The sequence below is a fragment of the Cebus imitator genome, unplaced genomic scaffold (assembly GCF_001604975.1).
Source record: "Cebus imitator isolate Cc_AM_T3 unplaced genomic scaffold, Cebus_imitator-1.0 Scaffold290, whole genome shotgun sequence".
Taxonomy (NCBI): Eukaryota; Metazoa; Chordata; class Mammalia; order Primates; family Cebidae; genus Cebus; species Cebus imitator.
The window spans coordinates 693,317-717,212 of NW_016107605.1; the positions used below are offsets into that span (position 1 = coordinate 693,317).

Below are 23,896 nucleotides of genomic sequence, written 5' to 3' on the forward strand. Positions count from 1 at the left end.
TTTAAGTGATTTTTACTTGCCTGGCTACATTTTTGTGTTTTTTGAATAGTAGAGGAATTTGCTCACTTTGCTATTCCTTGCTCGTACCTGTTTGAACTGTTTAGCTAGGTAATAAAGAAGACCAAATATCCAAGACTTAAAATCAAGAATTATAATATATTCTGAACATTTATATGAATATATTACTTTATATATGTAATATATGTATATAATATTTATATATGTATATTACACACACACACACACACACACACACACACATCTCCCTCTCTCAGCTGCAACTCTGACAAGTTGTCTTCCCTCTGATACCTAATTTGGTGATAATTCTTTATCTGGTTAAACTTGCAGCAGGGGAATCATGGTAAATCACTGGCTGGTTTTTAAAATTTCTACCTAGAAATGACACACATCATAGGGGCTTACATTCCATCCAAATTCAACAATGTGGGATGTATGATACTGTTACAGAAAGTCACAACAAATTTTAATTGTTTTACAATCCACTATGTCATTTTTTTTTAACCTACCTTGCCACTTTTTCCCCAGAGTTTATCATGTGGATAGATAGATATCAGAATGTTTTTTCAAAGATAAAATTTTTAAGGTAAACAGCATACTATATGAGCACTAAAATAGATAAACAAAATAAAAAAGAAGTTAGGGTTTTCAAAAAGTAAGTCAAAGAGGAAGTGAATTGGAAAGGAGGAGAGTTTGGAGCAGGATTTCTTAGGAAAACCAACAGGTTATGACATAAAGGGTTACAAGCCAACCCAGGGAAAACACAAGCTCAGGAAGGAGGCCAAGAATGGAGAGAGTTTCAGGACATATGATTCTTTGGGTTGTGAGAATTAGATCATCGAGATGGTTGATAAAGGAAATGGGACTTATAAGGACTCAAAGATGAGTAGTCAATTTCATATGCAAAGAAAATGGAACCACCCTGTTTTGCCTAATACATTGATATAAATTTAGAATAACATAGTGATGTAGGCATCTAAGGTTGGGTAAGTCTGGGCAGTGGAGTCAAGGTGTTCATAAAGCACTCTCATGACTTCTGACAGCTGTGTATGTGTGTACATGTATATGCTTCTACATGTGTGGTGTGTATTTATTTGGGATTTTGTGGTAGATAACTTCCTGCCACCAAGTGACAGATATGACTATAAAAATACTGATCTGTCCAAGTTAAAAGTTTCAAGAAACAGAAACTCACTCTGGATAAGTTAAACTTAAAATGAATTTTTAGAAATAATTTGGGCAGCTCAAATCAGTGGGAGGGCTGGAAAACCAGGTCTGAGGGAAAGCAGCTAGTAGAAGAAGCCAAGACTACATCTCAAGTATGATTTGATGTGGAAAATTCTTCTTCCCTCACAACCCCCACTAGAAAACAGCCACCTAAGCCCATGGATTTTGGCTGAATTTAGCTCCTAAAACAAAGACCAACATGTATGCATCTGAGAGCTGAGCCTTAGATATAGCCAATGTCTATTTATAGGAGTCCAGAAAAACAAGTGTCTGGCATCTCTCTTTGTAAAGGGAAGCAGTTTTTCTCATGTCAGATAAAACTCTGAAAGCGTGGAAACCTCAAATAGGAAAAGAGGTTTAGATGCTGAATAGTCTAAATGAATTGGAAATGCCAATACAAATAAAAATAAATCACTGATATAAAGAGAAAGAAAATTTTTAAAATGAGGCAATTCAGATATGGCTAAAGAAAAAAATGAAATTGGGTTTGGAAGTTTTTGTGTCTGGGGTATGGAGAATACACACAGATGGTGGCAAGAAAATCATGACCTTTGGAGCTGAAAAGAAAATTAAAAATCTTGTCTTGACGTACTAGTTGTGTGGCCTTAGTCAAGTTAGTTCAGGAACCTCGATAAATGGGAGATAATACTGCTGTGAAGATCCAATAAAATAGCTCACATAGGGCCTATCATGCTTGTAGCATATGACAGGTTCAACAAACGTTACCTAGCTCCCGATTCTCAAAACACCCTTAGGTTGAGAGCAATGAGGAAAATCAGTAAAAAAAAAATTCTCATTCAGTATGATATTGGTTGTGGGTTTGTCATAAATAGCTCTTATTATTTTGAAATACATTCCATCAATACCTAGTTTATTAAGAGTTTTTAGCATGAAGAGGTGTTGATTTTGTTGAACACATTTTCTGCATCTATTGAGATAATTAGGTAGTTTTTGTTATTGGTTCTGTTTATGTGATGGATTGTGTTTATTGATTTGCATTCTCATCTAATGCCCTGAATTCCTCAGAAAATGGTGATTGGAAGATAAAATTATAGGAACATAAACAAAACTTGGAGACAAATTTTGCTTTTGATAAGGGATAGAATATTTTCTGGAACCTGGCTAGATTGTGCCCTGTGCCTGGTTCAAGGTGCTAAAGACAGAGTAATCCTTGAACAAACCTTAGTGAACAGATCCTTCAGGTTACATCCTTGGACTTCCTCTGCTTCACCACTATTTCTTTCCAAGTAGATCTGGATATTCATCAGTTTTAACTTCATCCATCTTTTGAATCTTTTCTGAAATAAAAAAAGACAGGCAATTCAAGTTCAAAAGCATTAGGAATATAAAAGGTCTATATCAAGGTCCCAAATTCAAACATGTTGATAAATGTGAGCATCACCCCTGGGCAAGACAATAGAAAAGAGCAAGGTCTGAAGATTGTTTGATCTCCCTAAAGTTATTCCCATATAATATGTTTTAAACCTTCAGCCAAAGTAAAGTATAAATGAAGGCAGATAACCCCTGGCTTATTTTCAGCATTTCTTATCTTCTGTTCATCCTCTTGCCTCCGGCCCCAGGCAAAAGTCTCCTGGCTTTAACTTAAGCAGATCTACATCTCCTCTTTCATTGAAATGAGGTTGCACAAGATATCATTTGAAAACTAGGTTTTATAGCTAAAAAGGAGATCTTGATAGTGACACTCAGGTGTGGACTTTCAGGATCCTCTCACCAGACAGTTATACATGAAGACCACACTTTACTGTTTCCAAAGCACTTTCACATATAATCTTTCATATGATCCTTTCAAAAACCAAATGAGGAGGGATACCACTTTAGTATCTGTGATCAAGAATGTGGGGGTACTTACCATTTTGATTCAACAGGATAAAATAATTTTTGTTGGAATCTGAAAGAAGAGACTAATATTTTCTTCATAGTCAACAATTTTTACTAAGTTTCTAAATGGGCCCATTCTTTCTGGAAAAGGATGGATTTGAGATTGAGAAAATAAAATCTGAAATCAAAGTGTTTTGGAGACACAAGCCTTCACCAAGGCCTTAGCAATCACCACATTCCTGGTTAGTAAAATTCACTGGAATTCCTGCCTCACTATAATGTAATCCACAGCTTAAGTGTGTTCTAGTAAATAGAGGTGCTGCCATATGGCTCTTCTGCTTCCCAATCTTCTTACCAGATCCCTAAGCATGGAAAGAATTATATGAATTATATGTAATTGGAAAGAATCGTGAGAGCTGATAGTAAAAGAGATAATGATAAACCATGAATCCGTGTTTTCTTCTCATGTCTTAAAGTACCAGAAAAAAATCATGTCTGTAGAATTAGCCATTTTATTCTTGATTGTACCAATTATTTAAAAGTGTCATTTATATACAAACCCTGCAGCTAAATCAGTACAGCTGGAACTTAATTTAATCCATTTACCCATTTGTTCAATTAACATCCAGTGAACACTTAAGACATCGGCCCCTACTGCAGGTGTTCCAAAGTAATCAAATTGGGACACTCCAACCAATCCCAGCAAGTTTGGACAACACAAGCAACAAAGCATTTGATAATGGGTCATCAAATATATCATGGCCACATACAGTAATTTAATATTCAACATGAAATACTGTTAAGGTTCACAAAGAGTAGAAAACAGTTTTTGCTCTTAAGAAACACACCCATTGGGAAAATGCTTGCACTGGTTCATGTAGGATTACTTCAGCATTTGAGGGATTACACACACACATACAACACACACACAATGGAATATTGCTATTTATGACACTATCAGTTATAATTGATACAAGAGGTGGGCAGGGAAGTGCTGGGTAGAGAAAGGCAGCGTTCCGGGCGAGGGCTCTACCCTCAGGCCTGTGCCCATGGACCTAGGTGAGGATAGGCACTGCTCGTTTTGTGTCCAAATGTTGCATTTTCCAAGACCACTATGGTCCACTACGCCCTTCATGCTGTGCCTGTAAAAACCCTGAGATCCTAGCAGACACACACATAGGAGGTTAAATGTCAAGAGGGGCACACCTACAGAAAAACACACCGGCAGACACCAGCAGGCTATCTATGGCGAGATGATGTGAAGTTTGGCCAAGGACAGTTGGAGGAAAGCCCAGTCTGAGTGACCTGACTCCAGGGGAAGACCACCTTCCCTGTTCCATCCCCCTTCTGATTTCCATCCATCTGTTGAGATCTACCTCCAGCATTCTATAAAACCTTCCATTCATTCCCCAAGCCATGTGATTCCATTTTCTGGTTACACCAAGGCAAGAACCTGGGCTACAGAAATAAAGGCAGAGGGTCCTTGCAATAAGGCAAAGGGACTAATTGAGCCAATTAACACCAGCCACATGCAGACAGCAAAACTGAAAGAGCACACTGTAACACACACCCACCAGGGCTTCAGGAGCTGTAAACACTCAACTGTAGACACTGCTGTGGAGTCAGCACTCCCCACAACCTGCCCATCTGCATGGTCTCCCTAAGGTTATGAAAAGCAGGCACTGAAGAAGCAAGCCACACCCCTATCACATGCCCTGAGAGGTGGGTAAGGGAACTTTTTTCCATTTTAGCATCATATGGAGTAAATTTATTATCTCCCTCTGCCCCAATTTTCTTACCTGCTAGTATGGCCAAGATGAGCTACTTTTTTGTGTGAGAAATAAGATAACAGATATAACACATCTAGCACAATGTGTGGCATGAAATAACTATTCAGTAATGCTTGATGTCATCATGATGGTGATGGTGATGACAGTGATCACGAGGTTTCCTGTGATTGCATTTATTTTATGTAGTGGTGGAGAAAACGGAGTGAGATATCAACTATTCAGTAACACCAAAATAACTTTACCAAGTTTTCCTCAAAGGTAACCTACAACTTGGAATCTATTTTAAAGGTGTTTTGATTACATGGTAGTAGGTTAGTGAAAAGGAATGGTTGTCATAATAACTTTGGAAGCCCTGGCAAAGGCCATAGAACTGCTGTTCTACTCAAGCAAGAAGAGATCTTAGCAAAATGGACAAGAAAGAAATAGGTTTATGGCACACATGCATACATACATCATATATACTATATTGTGTAATATATATTTAGCAATTACGTGAATTGCTTTTCATTGTACACTTCCTATGGACCAGGCACTGCACTAAATACGTTGTGTGCGTATTTGCAATTAATCCTTACCATAACCCTATGGAGTTAACCCTATGGGACAGTTAGTATCTCCACAGATAGAAAAATGGAGCTCGGAGATATTACATTAATTTCCTGTCTTTACTCAGCTAGTAATTTGAGAAGGTAGTATTTTAAGGCAATTAGCCTGGCTCAGAGACAAGCTCATAATAATTAATGCTATCTTGTGCTTTTTAAAAGTGTTTAATATGTTTCAAGTCTATATTTAAAACCTGACTCTTCTGCTGCTTATCTTCTGTTTCTTGAGCGATATTTAAATTGAACCTGTTTTCTCATCTATAAATGGGTATGTTGATTAATATTTACTTTAAAGAATGAAGATTCAGGCTGAACGCGATGGCTCATGCCTATAATCCCAGCATTTTGGGGGGCTGATCCCAGTACTTTGGGAGGCCTAGTGCTTTGGGAGGTGGATGACAAGGCCAGGAGTTCAAGACCAGTCTGGCCTCTGTCACCCAGGCTGGGGTGCAGTGACATGATCTCGGCTCACTGCACCCACCACCTCCCAGACTCGAGCGATTCTCCTGCCTCAGACTCCCTAGTAGCTAGGATTAAAGGCACCCACCACCACACCCAGCTAATTTTGTACTTTCAGTAGAGACAGGGTTTCACCATGTTGGTCAGGATGGTCTGACCTCAGGTGATCCGCCTGCCTTGGCCTCCCAAAGTGCTGAGATTACAGGCATGAGCCACTGCATGTAATCAGTGCACCCAGCTCTTTCAAGTACTTTAAAATACACATATTACAGGTACATACCCATTTTATCGGTCAGGGAACTCAGGCATGGAGATATGAGCTAATTCAAACCTGGGTTGTCACAGTCAGAGTCCTCTCTTCTAACCATGATGCAGTCCTCCCCTGAGAGTCCCTGTGGGGAAAGAACCTGATCTTCAACTTAGGATCAGAAGATCTTACATCCGAACCTCTTCTTGCTTATTCCAAAAAGGCCAATCCTGGATCAACATTCTAACCAGTATCTATGAATTATTTGATATATTCACTTTTATAATCAATTAAGAAAAAATATATGATTATAAATTTCCTGCATCTTCTCTTTTTACTTATTCTTCTCCCTCTTCATTTTTCCCTGAAATGCTTTGTAATGAAGGACAAAAGAGTCATTTCCTTTTTTTAGTCCTTCCCCTATAAATTCTTTCTAAGGATGAACATCTCTACTACTTTGAATTCCTTTTGTAGAGAGTTGTTTTCACAAGGGCACCTCTGGTGTGTCTGTGAAACAGAGAGAGCTCTTATGCAGGGATAAACAGGGGAGCCAGTGTAGACATATCAGAGCATTGAGAAGGAGTTGTGACCCACAGCAGAGGCCCTGAGGAATATGAAGCTGAGAAATTATGCCTATTTGGGTTGAAATATTTCTGTCATATTCCACAAAACGAATGCCAGAAATAGAAACCCATGTATTTTTCCATTTGTAAAAATGCAACTCAGAGTTATTTTTTTTCCTCCCAGGAGAAGAATGTGCTAGGCTGGCATGAGGAAGGAGAGGCCTGGGGTGGAAGAAGGGTTCTGAGCAGTCACCAAGCCTCCTCGTAGAGAGAGACACAATGTGGGGGACCTGCCTCTGACCTTGCTTGTGGTTTGTGGAACTACAAAGGGCATGATTTGTCTGGTTCCTTCATTGTCTTCCCTGTCTTGGCCAGCCACCCCCTGCTGATCCTTGGACTCCCTCTCCTGCAGGCTGACTTTCACAGTCCCCACCAGCCTGTTTTCAGAACCCGCTGTGTGTGGAGCTGCTCCTCCCACAGGAGTTTCACACAGGCTGCTCATTCTGCTTACAATGCTTTGTCATCACATCTCACCAGCAAGCTCCTGCTGATCCTTCGGATGTCCGCTTGGAACTCGCTTGCTCAGACCAGCCTTTCCAGATTTCCCGATTCAGCCAAATCCTCTCAACTTAAGTTCATTGCACTAATGCTGCTCTCCTTGGTGGCAATGATTAAAGATAAAAATTTGTCCTCTTGAACGCATTATTTAATTAACTCCTATGTCCTCTGCTAGTCTCTAAAGTCCTTCTGGAGGAAAGATTGTTTTTACTGACTGCTGCAGCCCTAGTACCTAGAAGAATATCCAACCCATGTACATTCAACAAATATTTGCTGACAGAATTAATATAAACTGGCTACTGTCTATGATTCCTTGGCATGCTTTTGCTTCCTGCCCCATTTCTTTCTCCTTATTCTCTCTATAAAAGAAAGTTTTAAAAGTGTGATCTGCATGTCTTAATCTCGAAGCTTCTCAATTGTATATATAATAATAATGATGGTTAAGTTTTTATGCTGTGTTTACTTTATGCAAGCCATCATTTATAGTATTTATATTAATTCATGCAATATTCATAACAATCCTGTGTGATAGGATACATTATGTTTCACTGAATCTAAGAGGCATTGATTATAAGACTTACAAATATTTTGTTAATTGAACTATGAAATGTAAGCTCTGTTTCACAAATGAGAATATATAATGAAAGGTAATGAGAGGTTTAGGAACTTGCTTGAGAAGGCTGACGCTAATAGCAATGGAGCCAGGGTGCAAACCAGGTGGGGTCGTGCCAAAGCCTGTGCCATTGGCCATGGTATCATCTTGCCACCCCACAGTAGTTACACATCTGGCCTGTTTTAGCATTTTTCAAATCGGATACAGCCATCCCAGTAGATTTCAGGCAAGGCACAAGATAAACATGATGCGACCCACTTGACCGTCATTAGTTGGCAGGAAAATGTGGCATTGCCTTTAAAATAAAATAAACTGTACTGTAGTAAAATAAACAAGGATATATCCCATAGTAGAATGCAAAATGTATCTAAAGTTTTAGATAAAATCTAAGACTTGTGATTGCTCTTCAGTTACAGTGTCTCATATTTTCTGAGCACCTTACTTTGTGGTCAGGTATGCATCAAAGGAAAAGGTGAAAAAGCACTGAGTGTTGTGGGTGTCTCTTGTTTTCACATACAATCTTCTGAATACTTCAAAATTGGGACAAGTAACTTAGAAGCAGAAGCTCTGCTACTATACATCTTGTGAGCTGACTGTTCAGATTGTCAGTAGGGCTAGAGTTGATCAGACTAAGAAAATAAGTCAATGTTTAAACTAATAGACATAAGCCTGTTTGTCTTTGGTCATTTGAAAGTCTGTAGGGTCCCCCAAGTTACCCTTACTTTTTTTCTTTGAATTGATGAAGAAACACAGAGCGCCTTGACCACCATGTGACTGGGCCAACTGTACGTATTTTCCTTCCTGCTTGAACCCAAGCTAAGGCACTGAACATTTCCAGGCACGGATAAACTTATTTAGATTGTTGCTCGAAACACTAAAAGATCAAACATGTTGCTAAATACATGAAAACTGGCCCCAGCCCTAAACCAAATTCCTTAAATCCCCATATGAGCTCCAGAACCTTACCCCTTCTTTGCAGACGTATCTAGATGAAACATCCCTTTTCTCAGTGTTTGTTTCAAGGACTCTGTAGCACTCTGCATGTAAGTTCCTCAGTTACTCTAGTAAACAGTTCGGACTGATCACCCTGGTATTTAGTGTTTCTTTCTTCGGAATCCCAATGGGCCTCATCTTGGGATGGTTTGGGAAAGTCCCTTGTAACTCTCCTGCTACCATTTTTAGGATGTCTCCAGCTGTGGGTTCATTCAGATGGAACACAGAAGAAACTAAAACTGTTCAGATCTTTGATGCAAAGACTTCTATATGAGCAGATGGTGAAAAATGAAAATGATTCCGGTCTGCAGAATAGTTTATATTAAAGAATAGGGACAAATTCAGGCTTCGTCGTTTCAAATCACAAATCCGCCTTTCACTGGTGGTGTGAGCATGGTCAAATTACTTAAACTGGTCTGCATCTCCTTATCTGTAGAATGGGAGTAGGATGGAGTAACCACTAGGCCTCAGTGAAGAGTCAGTGTAATAGTGCAGATACATGTTTGGCACAATTCTGGGCACTTAGTAAATGCTTGATAAATATGATTTGTGTTCATCTTTTGCCATCTATTAGAGCATATATGATTATACTTTTAGACAGTTGATTCTTTTTAATGTGATGAAATACACTGGAAACAATTTCTTTCACAGAATTTGTTGCTGAGGCTGACAGTTATTTATTTATTTTTTTAAAGACAGGATTTCACCACGTTGGTCAGGCTGGTCTTGAACTCCTGACCTCAGGTGATCTGCCCACCTTGGCTTCCAAAGTGCTTGGATTGTAGCGTGAGCCACCACGCCCGACCTCATTTTGTATTTTTTTTTAAAAAAAAAAAAAAGAAAAAAAAAGAATGAAGGAGAGGAAGAAAGAGAAAGGGGAAGAGGGAGAGAGAATGGGGTGTTGCTTTATTGCCCGGGCTAGAATGCAGTCTAAAAATGGGTATGCCTATAATTGTGCTTAATAATAGAGACATGAAAAAAAAAATGAGGGAAGAAAATAACAAACAAGCAGCCAACCAGTATTTCATTTAAACCTGTAAATAGATGTGATGTGGTACTGATAAGAGTGTGTATTTTGTGTATTTAAAGTGGAGAGTTCTATAAATGTTAATTAAGTTTACTTGTTCCGGATCTGAGTTCAAGTCCTGGCTATCGTTGTTAATTTTCTGTCTCATTGATCTGTCTGATATTGATGTTGAAGTCTCCCACTATTATTGTGTGGGAGTCTAAGTCTCTTTGTAAGTCTTACATATCTGGGTATTTCTGTATTGGGTGCATATATGTTTAGGATCTTTAGCTCTTCTTGTTGCATTGATCCTTTTATCATTATGTAATATCCTTCTTTGCTTCTTTTGATCTTTGTTGCTTTAAAGCAACTCCTGCTGATAGTTATTACTGTCAGTTTGTTTGATTCTTTCTGGTTTGACAATATTTCTTTTTATCACTATCCCGATAATTTCACCCAGGCATTTGTTTATCTTATATAGAACTAGTGCAACTGATTTTTCCTCGTTCCCTGTCTCACTGTCAATAACTTATCAATCCCACATTTTGCTGCCTAATGAGTCATCTAATAACTTTGCTTGCATTTGGGAACTTGCTTGCTAGAAGACTTCGGTATTGTCCTCACTTAAACTAAAGCCTTAGCACCTTAGCTGATATTGACTCCTCTATGATCTACCCCACTTTTGCCTTTCTGCATTCTTATCCTATCAGTGCCATTCTGTGCCCTCCGCTCTGGCCAGTTGACCCTCCATGTGACAAATATTCTTATTTCTGTGCCTTGGTACATACCCTCCCCCTGGAATGTTATCTTTCTGTAAACTGCTAAACCATAACCACCCTCCTATTAGAACCTCAACAAATTCCCCTCTAAAAACTCGCCTTGCTTTCTGGCACCATGGTAAGATTCCCCTGAGCAGCATTTTTATTTCCCCAGTGCTGCTAATTACTTTAATTAACCTGAGGAGCCCACGTTTTGATTTCAAAACATTCATGCTTCTGTCATCCATAACCCTTTTGCATGTAACAGTCCCTCCAGAAATATTTTTGGCTGTTGAATAAACAAATGAGTGAGAAACACCCAGTGGCTTTTCCTTATCAGTAACTTTCATTTACCTAAGGCAGTGGCAGTGTTGAGGAAGCGTGGCAGGAAGAATCAGGAGTTTTCAAATTCTTTCCCTGACATTGGTTTGGTCTCTGTAAACGTGGAAATTATGAAAGCTCTCAGAATTTTGGTTTTCATAGTTCAGCAGATGGCCGAGGTTACAGAGCAGTAGGGGTCTGCATTCATTCATTTGAAATAAACTCATACGTGGTTTTGTTCATTCTTTCCAAAAATATCAGTCAGGTTCCTCCCATGTGCTGTGCCATTCACGGTGCCAGTTGTTGGAAATACAAAAGTATACATGATATTATCACTGCTTACGGGATTTCAGAATATAATGGAGCTAAGGGGCTCAAACATTTCTCTGGCATTTGGAAGACTCTAATGCTGGACCTAGTACAGCATTAGGGTCCTTCCAAACCTAGCCTCAGAGTGACTGCCACATAATCGATTAACCTAATGGGTGGGAGATGTCCTTATTGGAAAAAAGCAGCCATATTCCAGGATCAAGCTGTGGATCCCCAGCACCACCACACAGGCTTCCTCTGAAGCAGAACAAAAGTTTAGTTAGTTCTATGCCCCTCCCTTCTTTAAATCAATGCCTGCAAATGGCAGACTCCCAAGGGAAGTGTTGAGGTCTGCATTCAGGACGATAGCCCACTTTCGGTCCTTTCAGTTTAGTCTGAATAGTACATCTATATAGTAGTCCTGAATAGTACTGCTAGAAAACTGTCTTTTCTGATGTTATAAGGGAAGCATGCATATTTTATCTGCACACCTAACATCCTGTCACTATCAACAGCTAAAGGGACATTGAGAAGGCAAGAATGTGGTAGGAAGGAGGGTATTTCACCTCTTTGTGAAGCTCAGAGTTAAGCAGATTCCTGCCTCCAGGCTCCCTCCATGAGCCTCAGGGACAAATGACAGTTTTGTAAAGGTCTGTGTGATCCACTCTACCTAAATCGCTCGTCTTGCCAGCTCCCTTGGGTCTTCCTGAGAATGTCCTTTTGTGGCCTATACACCAAGGGAACTTCCCTTTTCTAAAGCTAGGAAATTCAGACAAAGCGGGAAGTCAAGGTTACTTGATCAGGGACAATAGCTTTTCCTTCCGAGGCCACAGGATGAACATGCAGTGACTAGAAGTTACATCTCTGAGTTACTGCTCCTGGATGGAATGTTTAATGGTCCTGCCCAGGAAATGTCAGGGCATCAGCTCAGCCTCCAGGCAGAAACAGACTCTTCTTGCCAAGAGTGCTTTTAGTTCTACTTCCACCCCCAGAGCAAGCATGACAAACTGATCAAGACAGGGAGAATGATGCTGCCAGAGCAATTATGGGCTCCTGGGGCCCAGGATGGACTGAGGCAGAAAGGCAGCACCACACTGGCGTTTCCATTAACAGAGTCAGATGGTGTCTGGCAGAACCGAATGAGGGGAAACATGGTCTTTTAGAAGACTCAAATGATGAAGACAATACTTAACAGACTGCAGTTTGGGAACTTGCAGACTGAGACTTAGCAATAGGTGTTCTGAAGTAGTAAGGGCTCTACAGGGAGAAAATGATGTGATGTCCCAGAGTAGACAGCAGCAACCTCTGTGACCCCTGGAAGAGGATCCAAAGGCTATCCCCATGCGATTCATACGGAGAAAGGATTACCATCCGCCTAAAGATGAGAAAGATGGATGTTAGAAACCCACCAATTTTTAGATAAAAGAGCATCGGTAGAACCAATGGTATTATTCCATGATCACTATGGAGTATGTGTTCAGATATTCTCAGAAAAGTTATTAGTCATTTTCATAAAGTCCTAAGTTAAAGAACAACTCTTCAGCTACACAGAACTATTAAAGGCATGTCTAATGCCCAAGACTAATGCCTGTATTAGACCAAAAAGGCTCATTTAAACTATGAATTTAATTCTGTCAGATATGCTTCAGCTTACTTGTGTGCATGCAGTCATTTGTACCTTCCTGAATTATAATATGTAAAACTGAAAAAGAAGAAGAATGAAAGTGACACTTAGAAACATATGGTTGGACTACTCAGCAATTCATTAACCTCCATTTTTTTTGCCACACCCAAGAAACACACCAGCAACTATCAACATAAAATGCATAGCCAATCTTTTCATTTTTATTGCTTTAACACACATGGTTTAATTATCAGTTGAACAAATTCTTAATGAGCTACAGAGTGACAGGAGTTGAAATTAGAATAAAGTAAAATAATACTATATAACCAAAACAAACCCACTGTTACATATGTGAAATAATGCAATCAAGAGCACAATTAAAAAAATTATTAATTCAGTTAAACACAAAAACATGCAGGATTTCAAACAAGGAGTATTTGGGCTTCTATGTCAATGTCATAGGATAATAAAGAGCTGTTTCGATTTCTGGGTAAATAATTCATTTTTATTGATTGGCGAAAATACCTTAAGAATAAATCTGGATCAGAAAGACCTACAGTGTTTTTGCCAAATTTTATCTATAGCCAAAGCACAAAACTGCTTTGAACTGGTCATTAATATAATGGGCAGTTCATTCAATCACATTCCGTCTCTGCAGAGCAGGGTGAAATGTACAAGTAAGATGCTTAGAAGTACCTCAAGTGCCACTAAACTTAAGCTCCCAAGATATTGCTGCAGTCATAAACATGACTGTTATGAATCGCTTACTTTTATTTCATCTCAGAAAGTCTTAGTTTAAATCTGCTTTTATCCTAAATTATAATGTGCATATTACCTTCAGAGAGGTCACTAAGTTTAAGCTGTCAAAGTTGTTGCTTGTAATAGTATATGAAGTAAGTGAATTTTTTCCCCAAGTTGCTATGAAACTAAAACCATAATCAAAATGGAAAACAGGAGCATCTGGAAATCTTTCTCTGGAAGTTTTAATTCATATTTAATCACCCAACTTGCCCAAGAAAATTTTGTTTTAAGCCTCAATTATTAGGTACTAAATTGGGCATAACATATGTCTACTTCTGCTTTCAGGGACTTGTTAGTCACGGATATGGAGGAGAAACCATTATGCTGTCATTTAGATCTAAGGAAATTTTCTTTGGAGAGACTGTACCACATGAGAAAAATTTGCAAAATCAACAAATAGCACAGCTTAACCCTGCAAGACAGTTGCTGAAGTTCTCATATTTATATCCCCATGGACACAATATATGCTAACATATAAGAATAGAGCATTATAATGGTATAAGATTTGGCAAGCAACGGAACACGATTTTTATAGTAGTTTAAAATTTTATGTTTAAATATTCAGGAAGGAGGAAAGTTCTGTTTGAGAGCCCGGACTAACATCTCTGACTTACTCCTTTGCTTTATTGATAAATAATCCCGTACAAATCTGGTGTTAAAAGCCCAGGTCAAAGAAATCCCTCAGTAGAAGCTCCACTTTCAGTGAACACCACAAAGAGGTTCAGGTAATTTACATAGATGGAAAATTGATGTGGCATACCTAAAGCTGGCCTGAGACTGCATAAGTTTGGCTGTCAGAATAGAAAAACAAGAGATCTGCAGGCTTTTGAACTATTGATACAACTATTCAAAGGGGGCTTTAAATGTTTAAAGAAGTGTCACAGGACCTCCAAGACCAAATAACCAGAACTAAAAATAACCATTGTTCTTGAAAATGCCAAGGAAATAAACTTTGGAACTGGAAAATATCTCATTTGAAATGAAAACACAGGGACTACTCTGCTAATATTAAATGGCTTTTGTATAAGTTCTATATTGAAGAAATTTTTAGACATAATTGTTAGAAATCTGAGCCTTTTTGAAAGAGAATTTTATTCTTGAGGGCTTTCCTTTCCTACAGTTGGGAATAAACACCATCATGACTACCAGATACGTAAAAGTGAAGATCCCAAATATACACATTCCATTGCTCAAAGTAGGAATGCATGTATTTCTTATGTGGCTCCACCATAAGAAATATCAGAGAGTCATCTAACTCTCCAAGGCCTGAGATTTGAAAGTCTATCCAGCAACATGGGGCAAGAAGAGTCTAGCCTGCAGTTGACTCTTAAAAAGGCCATGTGATGTTAAAAGATGATGTTTACCTGTATTCAGGCACATACTATACACGTGTGACCATAAAGAAGGAAAGATGTATTTGCTACAGTTTGGGTACATTTCAAATACAGGGAAACTTTATCCTACTACAGTAATCCTTGGCCAACACTCTCCTGCAATCTACAATTTTAAACACAGTCACACGTTAGTTAATAGTAAAAGAGGAAAGAAATGGTGTCAACAAATGGTAGTAACCAACCAACACTGAAGATGGGCTGAAACAGACACTTCCATTGAAGCTTTCTTCTCTGATGTTGTAAAAGTAATTTGGCAAGGGTTGCCCTCTTATTTCAGATCACATAAATAATTTACTTCCCACATACCTGACACTCTACACTCAATTATTAGCGGTGAGAATATTCAGCTAATCATGTATCTCTCTTGAATTATGTAAGATATATATTGATATATTTTTAAAGTTTATTTTTTTTTGCTTTTACACAGAAGGCCAGCCAGCATTTGAAATATGTATCTCATTATTAACCAACAAATTCAATTAAAATTTGCAGGAAATTTGGATATTGTGATGGCTAAAAGTTCAGAACAGAGGGTGCAATAAACTTTATTTTAAAGCCAGTGAGACTCTGAGCAAGATTCTCATCCTGTTTAAGCCTCAGTTTCTCTATCTATGGAATGAATGTCTATCCTATAGGGTTATTTGGAGGATTGAATAAGATGATAGCATTTAATACCGAGCTGGCACGTGAGGGCAAGGATTATTATTTGTTTTGTTATCTAGCATATCCTAAGAACCTAGAACAGTGCCTGGACCATCATAGTTATTTAACAAATAGTCATTAAATATATGAATGTCTGATTACCTAGATTAGCTCTGATATTGGGAATAATTTCACCTATCATTAATCAGGGGAGTGGCTGAATTTCTGTTTCTCAACATACAAACAGTATCACTAAATCATGCTCAAAGTTTGTGTAGTTCATTCTTTTGCCTTCAACATGACTTCACTAAACCACCAAACCATCAAGACAAGCGTCTCATTCTATCCTTAATATTTTCCTCAGGAGGGCTGCCTAATCTTCATAGAACCAAAAAACTCTTCCCTCTTCTGGCTATGAAAACTAACTGCTTCTGCATCTGCCCCTCTCTTACCCTTCCCTACCTCTGGCAGTTTCTTATTTGTTGTCCCTTTAGACTACTCGGTATTGTCTCCATTTTTCTCCAACTTACCAAACTCATATTGAGTACCAATCCATATGTTTTGTTCCCACAAACCAGTGGGGACTGCTAGATGCCGTAATGCAGCCAGCAGTCATGAAGCATCTCATCTCAGGATAAAACTTAAGGTCAGCCCCACAGCCAATGTATTGCCTGCAGATGGGATTCTGGTCAGATTGAGTTCCATTTGGAAAGAGTTCTCTCCATTAACATTATTTTCTTTTAGAGTGTCCAGAAATGGATTCTGTCTTGTCTGTTAGGGGGGAAATATTCACATGCAAGATGACTAGTGTTTTAAACTATTCTCTATTTTGCTTTAATAGAAGATATGTTCTTTGTCATGTGAATCAGTGAAAAATGGCAAAAAAGTATTTAATATTTTAATTAGTCTTTCTTTCTCTTTGAGATGTCTAAGATAGTGTTAGTAGCCTCATTTCAAAACATTTTTAGTTGCAACTAGTTTTAATAGCATCCACGTTTTCTTTCCTAATTAGAACCAAAATGCCCAAATATAAACTCTCAAGCTGCTATTGTTATTAGTCCTGGCTTATTTGTTTGGTGGTAAAATGGAATATACTAACAGTAAACATATCATAATGGTGCGGGAAGAGTTATAAAGAAAGAACTGAAATTTTCATCTAAATAAGTGTTCTTTCCTGGTATGTGACATATAATAAAAACAGTAACATCTCAGGTGACAGAAATTTTCCTACTTTACTTAAAAATTATTAAAATAATATAACAATTGTGTTATTTTTAACTAAAATATTTCTGACTTTACATACAGAAAAGATGAATATTTGATTCCTAAATATATAATAGGCAAGTTGTCTTTGCAAAAAATAGGCCAACAAAAGAAAGCACAGATTTCATTCAAATTGAGATTCTGGTGCCTACTTCGCCAACCTAGAGAATTACTTACAATGAAACTAAAAGAGGCTGTCCTTTCTGCAGTGAGTTCATAAGAGAATGGTTGATATCACTAGGAAAAGTCTCAGATCCTATTCCACTTGTTCTGCCACTATACAGAAATCTGTAGCCATGAGAACCCCAATCTCTAGGACAGAAATGTACATTTGACACCAAAAAAAATTAAGAATGTTTTTGGAAAATAGAAAGACTAAAGGAATAATGCTGCTGGAAATTAAAATGCATAATTTTGACTAAAACACTAAAAAATATATTAGTCAATAATAACTGGGATAGAGATGAGAGATGGAAGAGAGATATTTTTGGTGCACCGATGAAGAGGAAAGGGCATTAACTGGAGTAATTTGCTGTGATGGGCAGTCCCAATTGAACTATTTTGGTAGGAAATTGTTAGCAGTTACCAGAGGATACCTTGCCCAGTGGTGGGTGAAATGAGAAGACCACCCTCAAAGTGAAGGCTTAGGAAGCCCTTGAAGTCACTTACCCTGTTGTTACACGTTAGGTGTTATAGCCACTCATTATTTAATTTGAGGAGCATTAATTATTTGGTTTGAAGGTCCAAACTGAGCACTTAATTGTAAATTCACAATTTCAGCTTGAAATTGAAAACCGATGGTCTTTGCAGGTAAAGGTGTCAAGAGTGCCAGACTGCAAGAATGGTTGTCTCTGTGTAGCTTGGAGGCCCTTATTCCCTGTATGTAAGAGGTTTTTATGGGGAACAAATATGTTATATTGATCTTATGTTAAGAGATTTCAAAGGCCAGAAGGCACAGTTGTGAATTTTAAGACTATATTGTTTTTTTCTAATACATTTGTAGTTTGCACTCATATAATAAACAATGAACAAATTAGCTTAGAAATTTAGTGTTTGAGTTTTTTCTTGACTCACCCAAGAACTATCCAGAAACTCACTTGAAAGAAACATTGTACTCCAATAATTTTGTGATAAATGAAAGGGAATGATTTCTATTTCTCACTTTTTTATATTTGATAAAAATCTTCAGATTTCTTTAATTAGGAGAAGACCCTTTAGTGGATTATTATTTCATAAATATTTTTAAAATTTTCATTCTAATTTCAGTCTAACATTTGGCGGGGATACTGTTGGATAACCAGGGATGGAACTGCACTTATGGATCATATCCACCTGCTCCTCCCTCTCAAGGAATGTTTTCCCCAACATAAATGGATTTGATTAAAAAAGAAAGGTAAGTTCTTATTAGCAGGATCAAGCAAATGTATTATCAGAGGAAGCACCAGTCTCTGATGTGATATCAAAAGGTACATAGATGGATCACTAAATTATCACTCTCATTAAGAAATTTCTGGCATTCCTCTTCAGAAGAAATATCTAAATACAAATGTGTCATGCTTATTGATTAACCACATAATAGATTTATTAATATCTTGCTGCTAGTTTGTCTTGCATTTAAGCATTTATTTTTATTAGTAGGTTTGAATCAAACTAAATTTTGAAATGCTGCCTACTGCAGGAATTCACTTAGGTACACAGATGCCTTTTTCAGCTCTATGCATTTTGTTTTCATGGCACCATTGATTACTACAGCAGATTAACTCCTGGAACATTCATTGAGTTAAAATTTTTATTATTTTGTTTAATTATAGTTTGCTTTGAACTAAGCTAAAAATCTGCCTTTGTTAAAGAGGAGAACTTGTTCATATCTCACTTTAGCTACAAAGTCATTTTTATCAAAGAGATGGTGGCTATTTGGTAATTGTTAGGGCTCAAACTCCTGACCTCGTGCTCTGCCCAACTCAGCCTGCCAAACTGCTGGGATTTACAGGCATGAGAAACCGTGCCTGGCCCAGTTACTGTATAATTTCAAGTTATTTCTGTTCTTTTGGTGTCCAGTACTGCATGTTCTAAACTCCAAAATGTGGAATGATGATGTCTGGTCAAGTGAACATTAGATTTTCTAAATGAGATGCTTATAATTCTTGGGCATGTGGCTCTGGGAGCTAAGATACACAGTTGGTAGTTTGGTGATTAAAAAAAAAATTCCATACAGCTGGTAGTTCGGTGATTAAAATAAAATTCATTTATCCACTAAATTATAAATTTATACTTCTATCTGGAAGAATGATGTACCATAGCTGTCATTCTTGTAACATCTACACTTACATCAGAAAATGATAGGAATATTTCAATAAAAGTCTCTATTTGCCTCAATAATCTAGATAGTTCTGAAAAACAGAATCATCTGAATTCCCTAATTCCCTTCTTCACTGCCTTTTCTTTTGGAGAGTGGATTCTGTTCGAAATAGTAATTGTAGGACAGTCTATAGTGTAAAACAGGGAGGAGTTTATTGCCTTCACCTCCCAGGAAGTTTTACACTGAGCTCAGGCAATCCAGCTACTTGGAAAACTGAAATAATTCATTACAAGAAATGTAACATTCCCTGTGTAATAATAACCTATTAAATAGATCCTTCTTTTCCAGTACAATTATGCTTAAGATTCTGCACATGTCCTACTCTGAATATTTATGCTTTCATATGTTTCATGCATCCTTTTACCCAAACTGGTCCTCCTAATAGCAAGTGGTATTGTATGTGTAAATTTTTTTCTCATCTATCTAAGGCTACATTGTTGTTGAGACAACTCTCATGGCAATGGGAATGTTTTACAAGCAAAAAGTTACAATATAATATTATTATGATAATGTAGAATAGAAACATTTTTTTAAAAATCTGTGAATCAGAACTTTAAGAATGAGAAAACATGAAAACAAAACGTGCCTCCACGGAGTTTCTATTAAGGGCACTTTGTGAAAGAAAGAGGGGTGGGATCTGGGGGGGGGCGGAGAGAGAGAGAATGAGAGAGGTACACTCTACTCTAAAACTATTATGAAGTCCATTATGAACTCAACTAGGAGTGAACACAGTGACTGAGTTATAAAATGACCCCAGTGACTTTTATTTAAGAGTGTTATTAAAATTACTCCAGCTTCATTGCCATTAACTTTGCTTCATAGTTCAATGGTACAATTCATGAGGTTATATTTTACTCAATGCCAAAAGGCTTTCAAACTTGGATTTTCCTTTTAATTACAATTGCAAGCTGATAAAAATGTATTTTTACATTTGTAAAAATAGAGTCTTATAGAACTTGCACTTCTATTGTTATCAGTATTACTCGCACTGGGATACAGTTTGGTGTCTCATTTCCCCAGTGGGTGATAACTCTTCTTTCACATGCATATTCTGATAGATCTAACACTCAAAAGTGCAGAACTCTCTAACACAGTGGAAACCCTAAAGGTGCCTATGTGGCGTCAGAACTCATTGTAACCTTCATAATGTTAATAAAGCATTTCATTAATAACCAAGGTTGACCGTCAAAATCCAGCAAGCAGCCTGACTATTCTAATTTGATTACTTTATAATGGATGTTAGCTTAATGAGTTGACAATGAGTACAGATATCTGGAGATTAAAAGGTTTTCTTAGCAAAAAAAACAAAAACAAAAAACAAAAAAACAGATTCTGTATGATTCATGGAAGAAATTTATGAAGGAATCATACATATCTGCCAGGTTAGGTGCCAGGTTAGATCAGGTAAAGAAAGTATGGAGATGATTAAATGGGAAAATATTTCATAAAAGTCTTTTGCTTCTATTAAAAAACCAAGTCAGGAGCTCATGTTAGTGTTTTAATTCAAAATGTAAATGGTAAATGTACTTGAAGTATTACAGATAAACAGGACTCTCTTGCATCTCCTGTGTTTATTTGGTAATGAATAGTAGATAATCTCTATGATAGGAAAAGCTGAATGATATGTGATAATTTCATTCAACAAGGAAATATTCATTATTAGGTGGTAACCATACAGAAATGACAATGACATGATCCCAAATATATATTGCTTATGTTGATTTAGCTCCCAACATTTTATGTTATTTGTGAGTTAAACAGCAAAATTTAGTGAAATTACAGAACTTATCAAGTGTAAAATAAAGCAGTGTGGTTAGCCAGGATTTTGTCATATAGGCACTATATGTAGAATATTGGTTTCAGTAGACTTGTCTTCCTCTAAATTCACTCATGACTTGCACTGGATGGATTTTTTTCTTTGCTGAGCCTCGTCTGACAGCTGCACATGTTTCCTCTGGCTTCTCTCTTTTAATCAAGGGTTTTTTTGCAGGAGCCTTCATTCTCCACATCACAACTGGGTGCCGGGGCCCGGCAGGACTCTGGATTCGGATGATCTTCGTTGAGGCAATGTAAGACATTTTCACTGTTTGCACCACAGCATTCATTAAATTTTTAGCTGCTTGGATCAGGGAGGTGACACTGTCCAACTGTAGCGGGGGGAAAAAGAAGAAAGAAAAAAGAGCTATTATTCCAGAATGCAATTAAGAATTTAAAGAGATGTAATGTTATAGAAGCTAAAGAATTCCACCTTGCTTTAACCCCAGGAATGAATGGATCATTTTTTTTACATAACCATGTATAATTATCAATCAATACATCTATTTTTGATCATTTTCTATTTATCTGATACATCAATGGATCCACAATCTATCTTCTAAGATAATATCATAGAGAGATTAATTTCTTTCTCTTGGCTTTCAGTGATATCATATAAATTCTTCAGGGCCCCAATCCACATAATACTACAAGGTCAGATGGTCATGATTTTCTTTGTAATGGATCTTTCTATTTCTAGGAGAGAATCCTGAGCTCTTTCTGTAAGACAGGATTATCTGCAATAAAATCTATAAATAATTTTATACAAACAACAATTGAGAATTATCCTTAGGGAATAGTTTAAGATAATGGGGCTCTATAGTCAAATGAAATTGAGTTTAAATTCAGATCTGCAATTTGGAGAAATAATTTAACCATTTTTGCCCTAGTTTTTTTCACTATTAAAAAGAAAAAGTTTATTAAAGGAAAAGTAATGCATGTAAATAAACTAATAGGGTAACTGCCAAATAGTTGATTTTAATTAAATATTATTTCCTTTTTTTGCTATGAAGACTGACAAAATCGCTTAATGATAAACATGCATTAGTGAGATTAAGAAAAATATTTTTCCACATGATTCTGTTTTTGTTAATATTTCTGGTTTGAGTATACAACCAACCCCAAGGAAAAATGAAGAGGTATTCCTAGAATCTTATAAAATACCTTAGAACTAAGCTAAGTTGATTTATTTTCTTTCTTTGGAGACCAAGTCTCGCTGTTGTCACCCGGGCTGGAGTGCAGTGGTGCTATCTTGTCTCATTGCCTCCTGGGTTCCAACAATTCTCCCACCTCAGCCTTCCAAGCAGCTGAGATTACAGGTGCCTGTCATCATGCCTGGCTAAGTTTTGTATTTTCAGTAGAGACGGGATTTCACCATGTTGGCCAGGCTTGTCTCAAACTGCTGACCTCAAGTGATCCACCTGCCTCAGCCTCCCAAAGTGCTGGGATAACAGACGTGAGCCACTGAGACCAGCCAGTTGGTTCATTTTTATACAACCAATGTCTCTTGCATTATTTTAGCTTGGCAGATTGTCATCCACCGCCAACTCACAGGCAGATTTGCCTCCACTGTCACCCCCCTGTGATGCGTGCTGTCAGGGTTGAGATTCAAACACTGGCGCTGTAGTTACTAAAATCCATCAGCAGCTGCCTGGCCTGAGTACTCTACCTTTGCTGTTTGAGGAGTCTTTTCTCACATAAGGATTAAATGAGCAGAGGAAAGGAGTAAGTTGAGGTTATGTGCCTGAGGCAGTGGTCTACCTGGCTGCTTCCAGGGAAAAAAATTTAATTAACTCCATTATATGCCAAATCTGAAATCCTTGAGAAGGTAACTGCAAAAATATGTAATGTGAAAGGGAATAATACTTGGCAACTGCACTTCTTTAAGTCTTTTTTACTTTTTGAAGCCAGAAATATAAAATCTGTGCATGTGGCAGGAATGACAAATGTTTTACAAACATTAAAAAGGATTTCATGAAGCACTCAAATGTATTTTGGAGGACATTTGGAGCTTCTGAATCTGTATGCAACTTAAAAACATACTAGACTTTGAATAGAACAACACATATTGTTATTAAATTACTCCACAGACAGATTGCAAGTTCAAATCTGTCTTTTAATAATTAACAAAACCTCCTGGAATCCAGGTTTTGCTGGGTTAATCATTATGGTAGGTTTCCAATCCCACCACAGAAATAAGCCAGTTTTTCTAAATGCGGTGATAAAAGGAATACTGTTGAGAATCTTTGGTAATGCCATTGCTCAAACATGGAAATACTGCATTTGTCCTAAGAGCTCTGCACCATCACAAAGTCATTTATGGAAGCAGGTCACAAGGACCTCCTGTCATTCAGGATTTCGCCAGTGACTTCGGTCTTATCCTAAAACTTACATTCTGCTTTCTTCCTTTTAACTCTGTAATTTTGCCATGTACACTTTGCATTTATTTCATCTCCTTTTGATTATTTTTTTAATTGTATTTGGGCTCTGGGTACATGTGCATGTCCTGCATCCTGCAGGATTGTTGCATAAGTACATACACGCAATGGTGGGTTTGCTGTCTCCATCACCCCCCCAACCCATTGCCTACCTCAGATATTTCTCCTGGTGTTACACCTCCCCTTCCTCCCTCCCCCCGCCCAGGTAGCCCCCCTCCACCCCCCAACCTATCCCTGTGAGTATTGTTCCCTTCCCT

General features: G+C 37.7%; 1 protein-coding gene across 3 annotated transcripts in view; it reads right to left on the reverse strand.

Annotated features, from left to right (window-relative positions):
• Nucleotides 1-20,698: 20,698 nt before the first annotated feature.
• The window catches only part of CTNNA3 (catenin alpha 3), a 1,771,160-nt gene continuing 1,767,962 nt past the window's right edge, over nt 20,699-23,896 (reverse strand). For all 3 annotated transcript variants that reach the window (XM_017502077.2, XM_017502076.2, XM_017502078.2), the window contains one exon: nt 20,699-21,533. In XM_017502077.2, the coding sequence (XP_017357566.1) occupies nt 21,246-21,533 (288 nt within the window). In that variant the 3' untranslated portion in view covers nt 20,699-21,245. The remainder of the gene's footprint in view (nt 21,534-23,896) is intronic.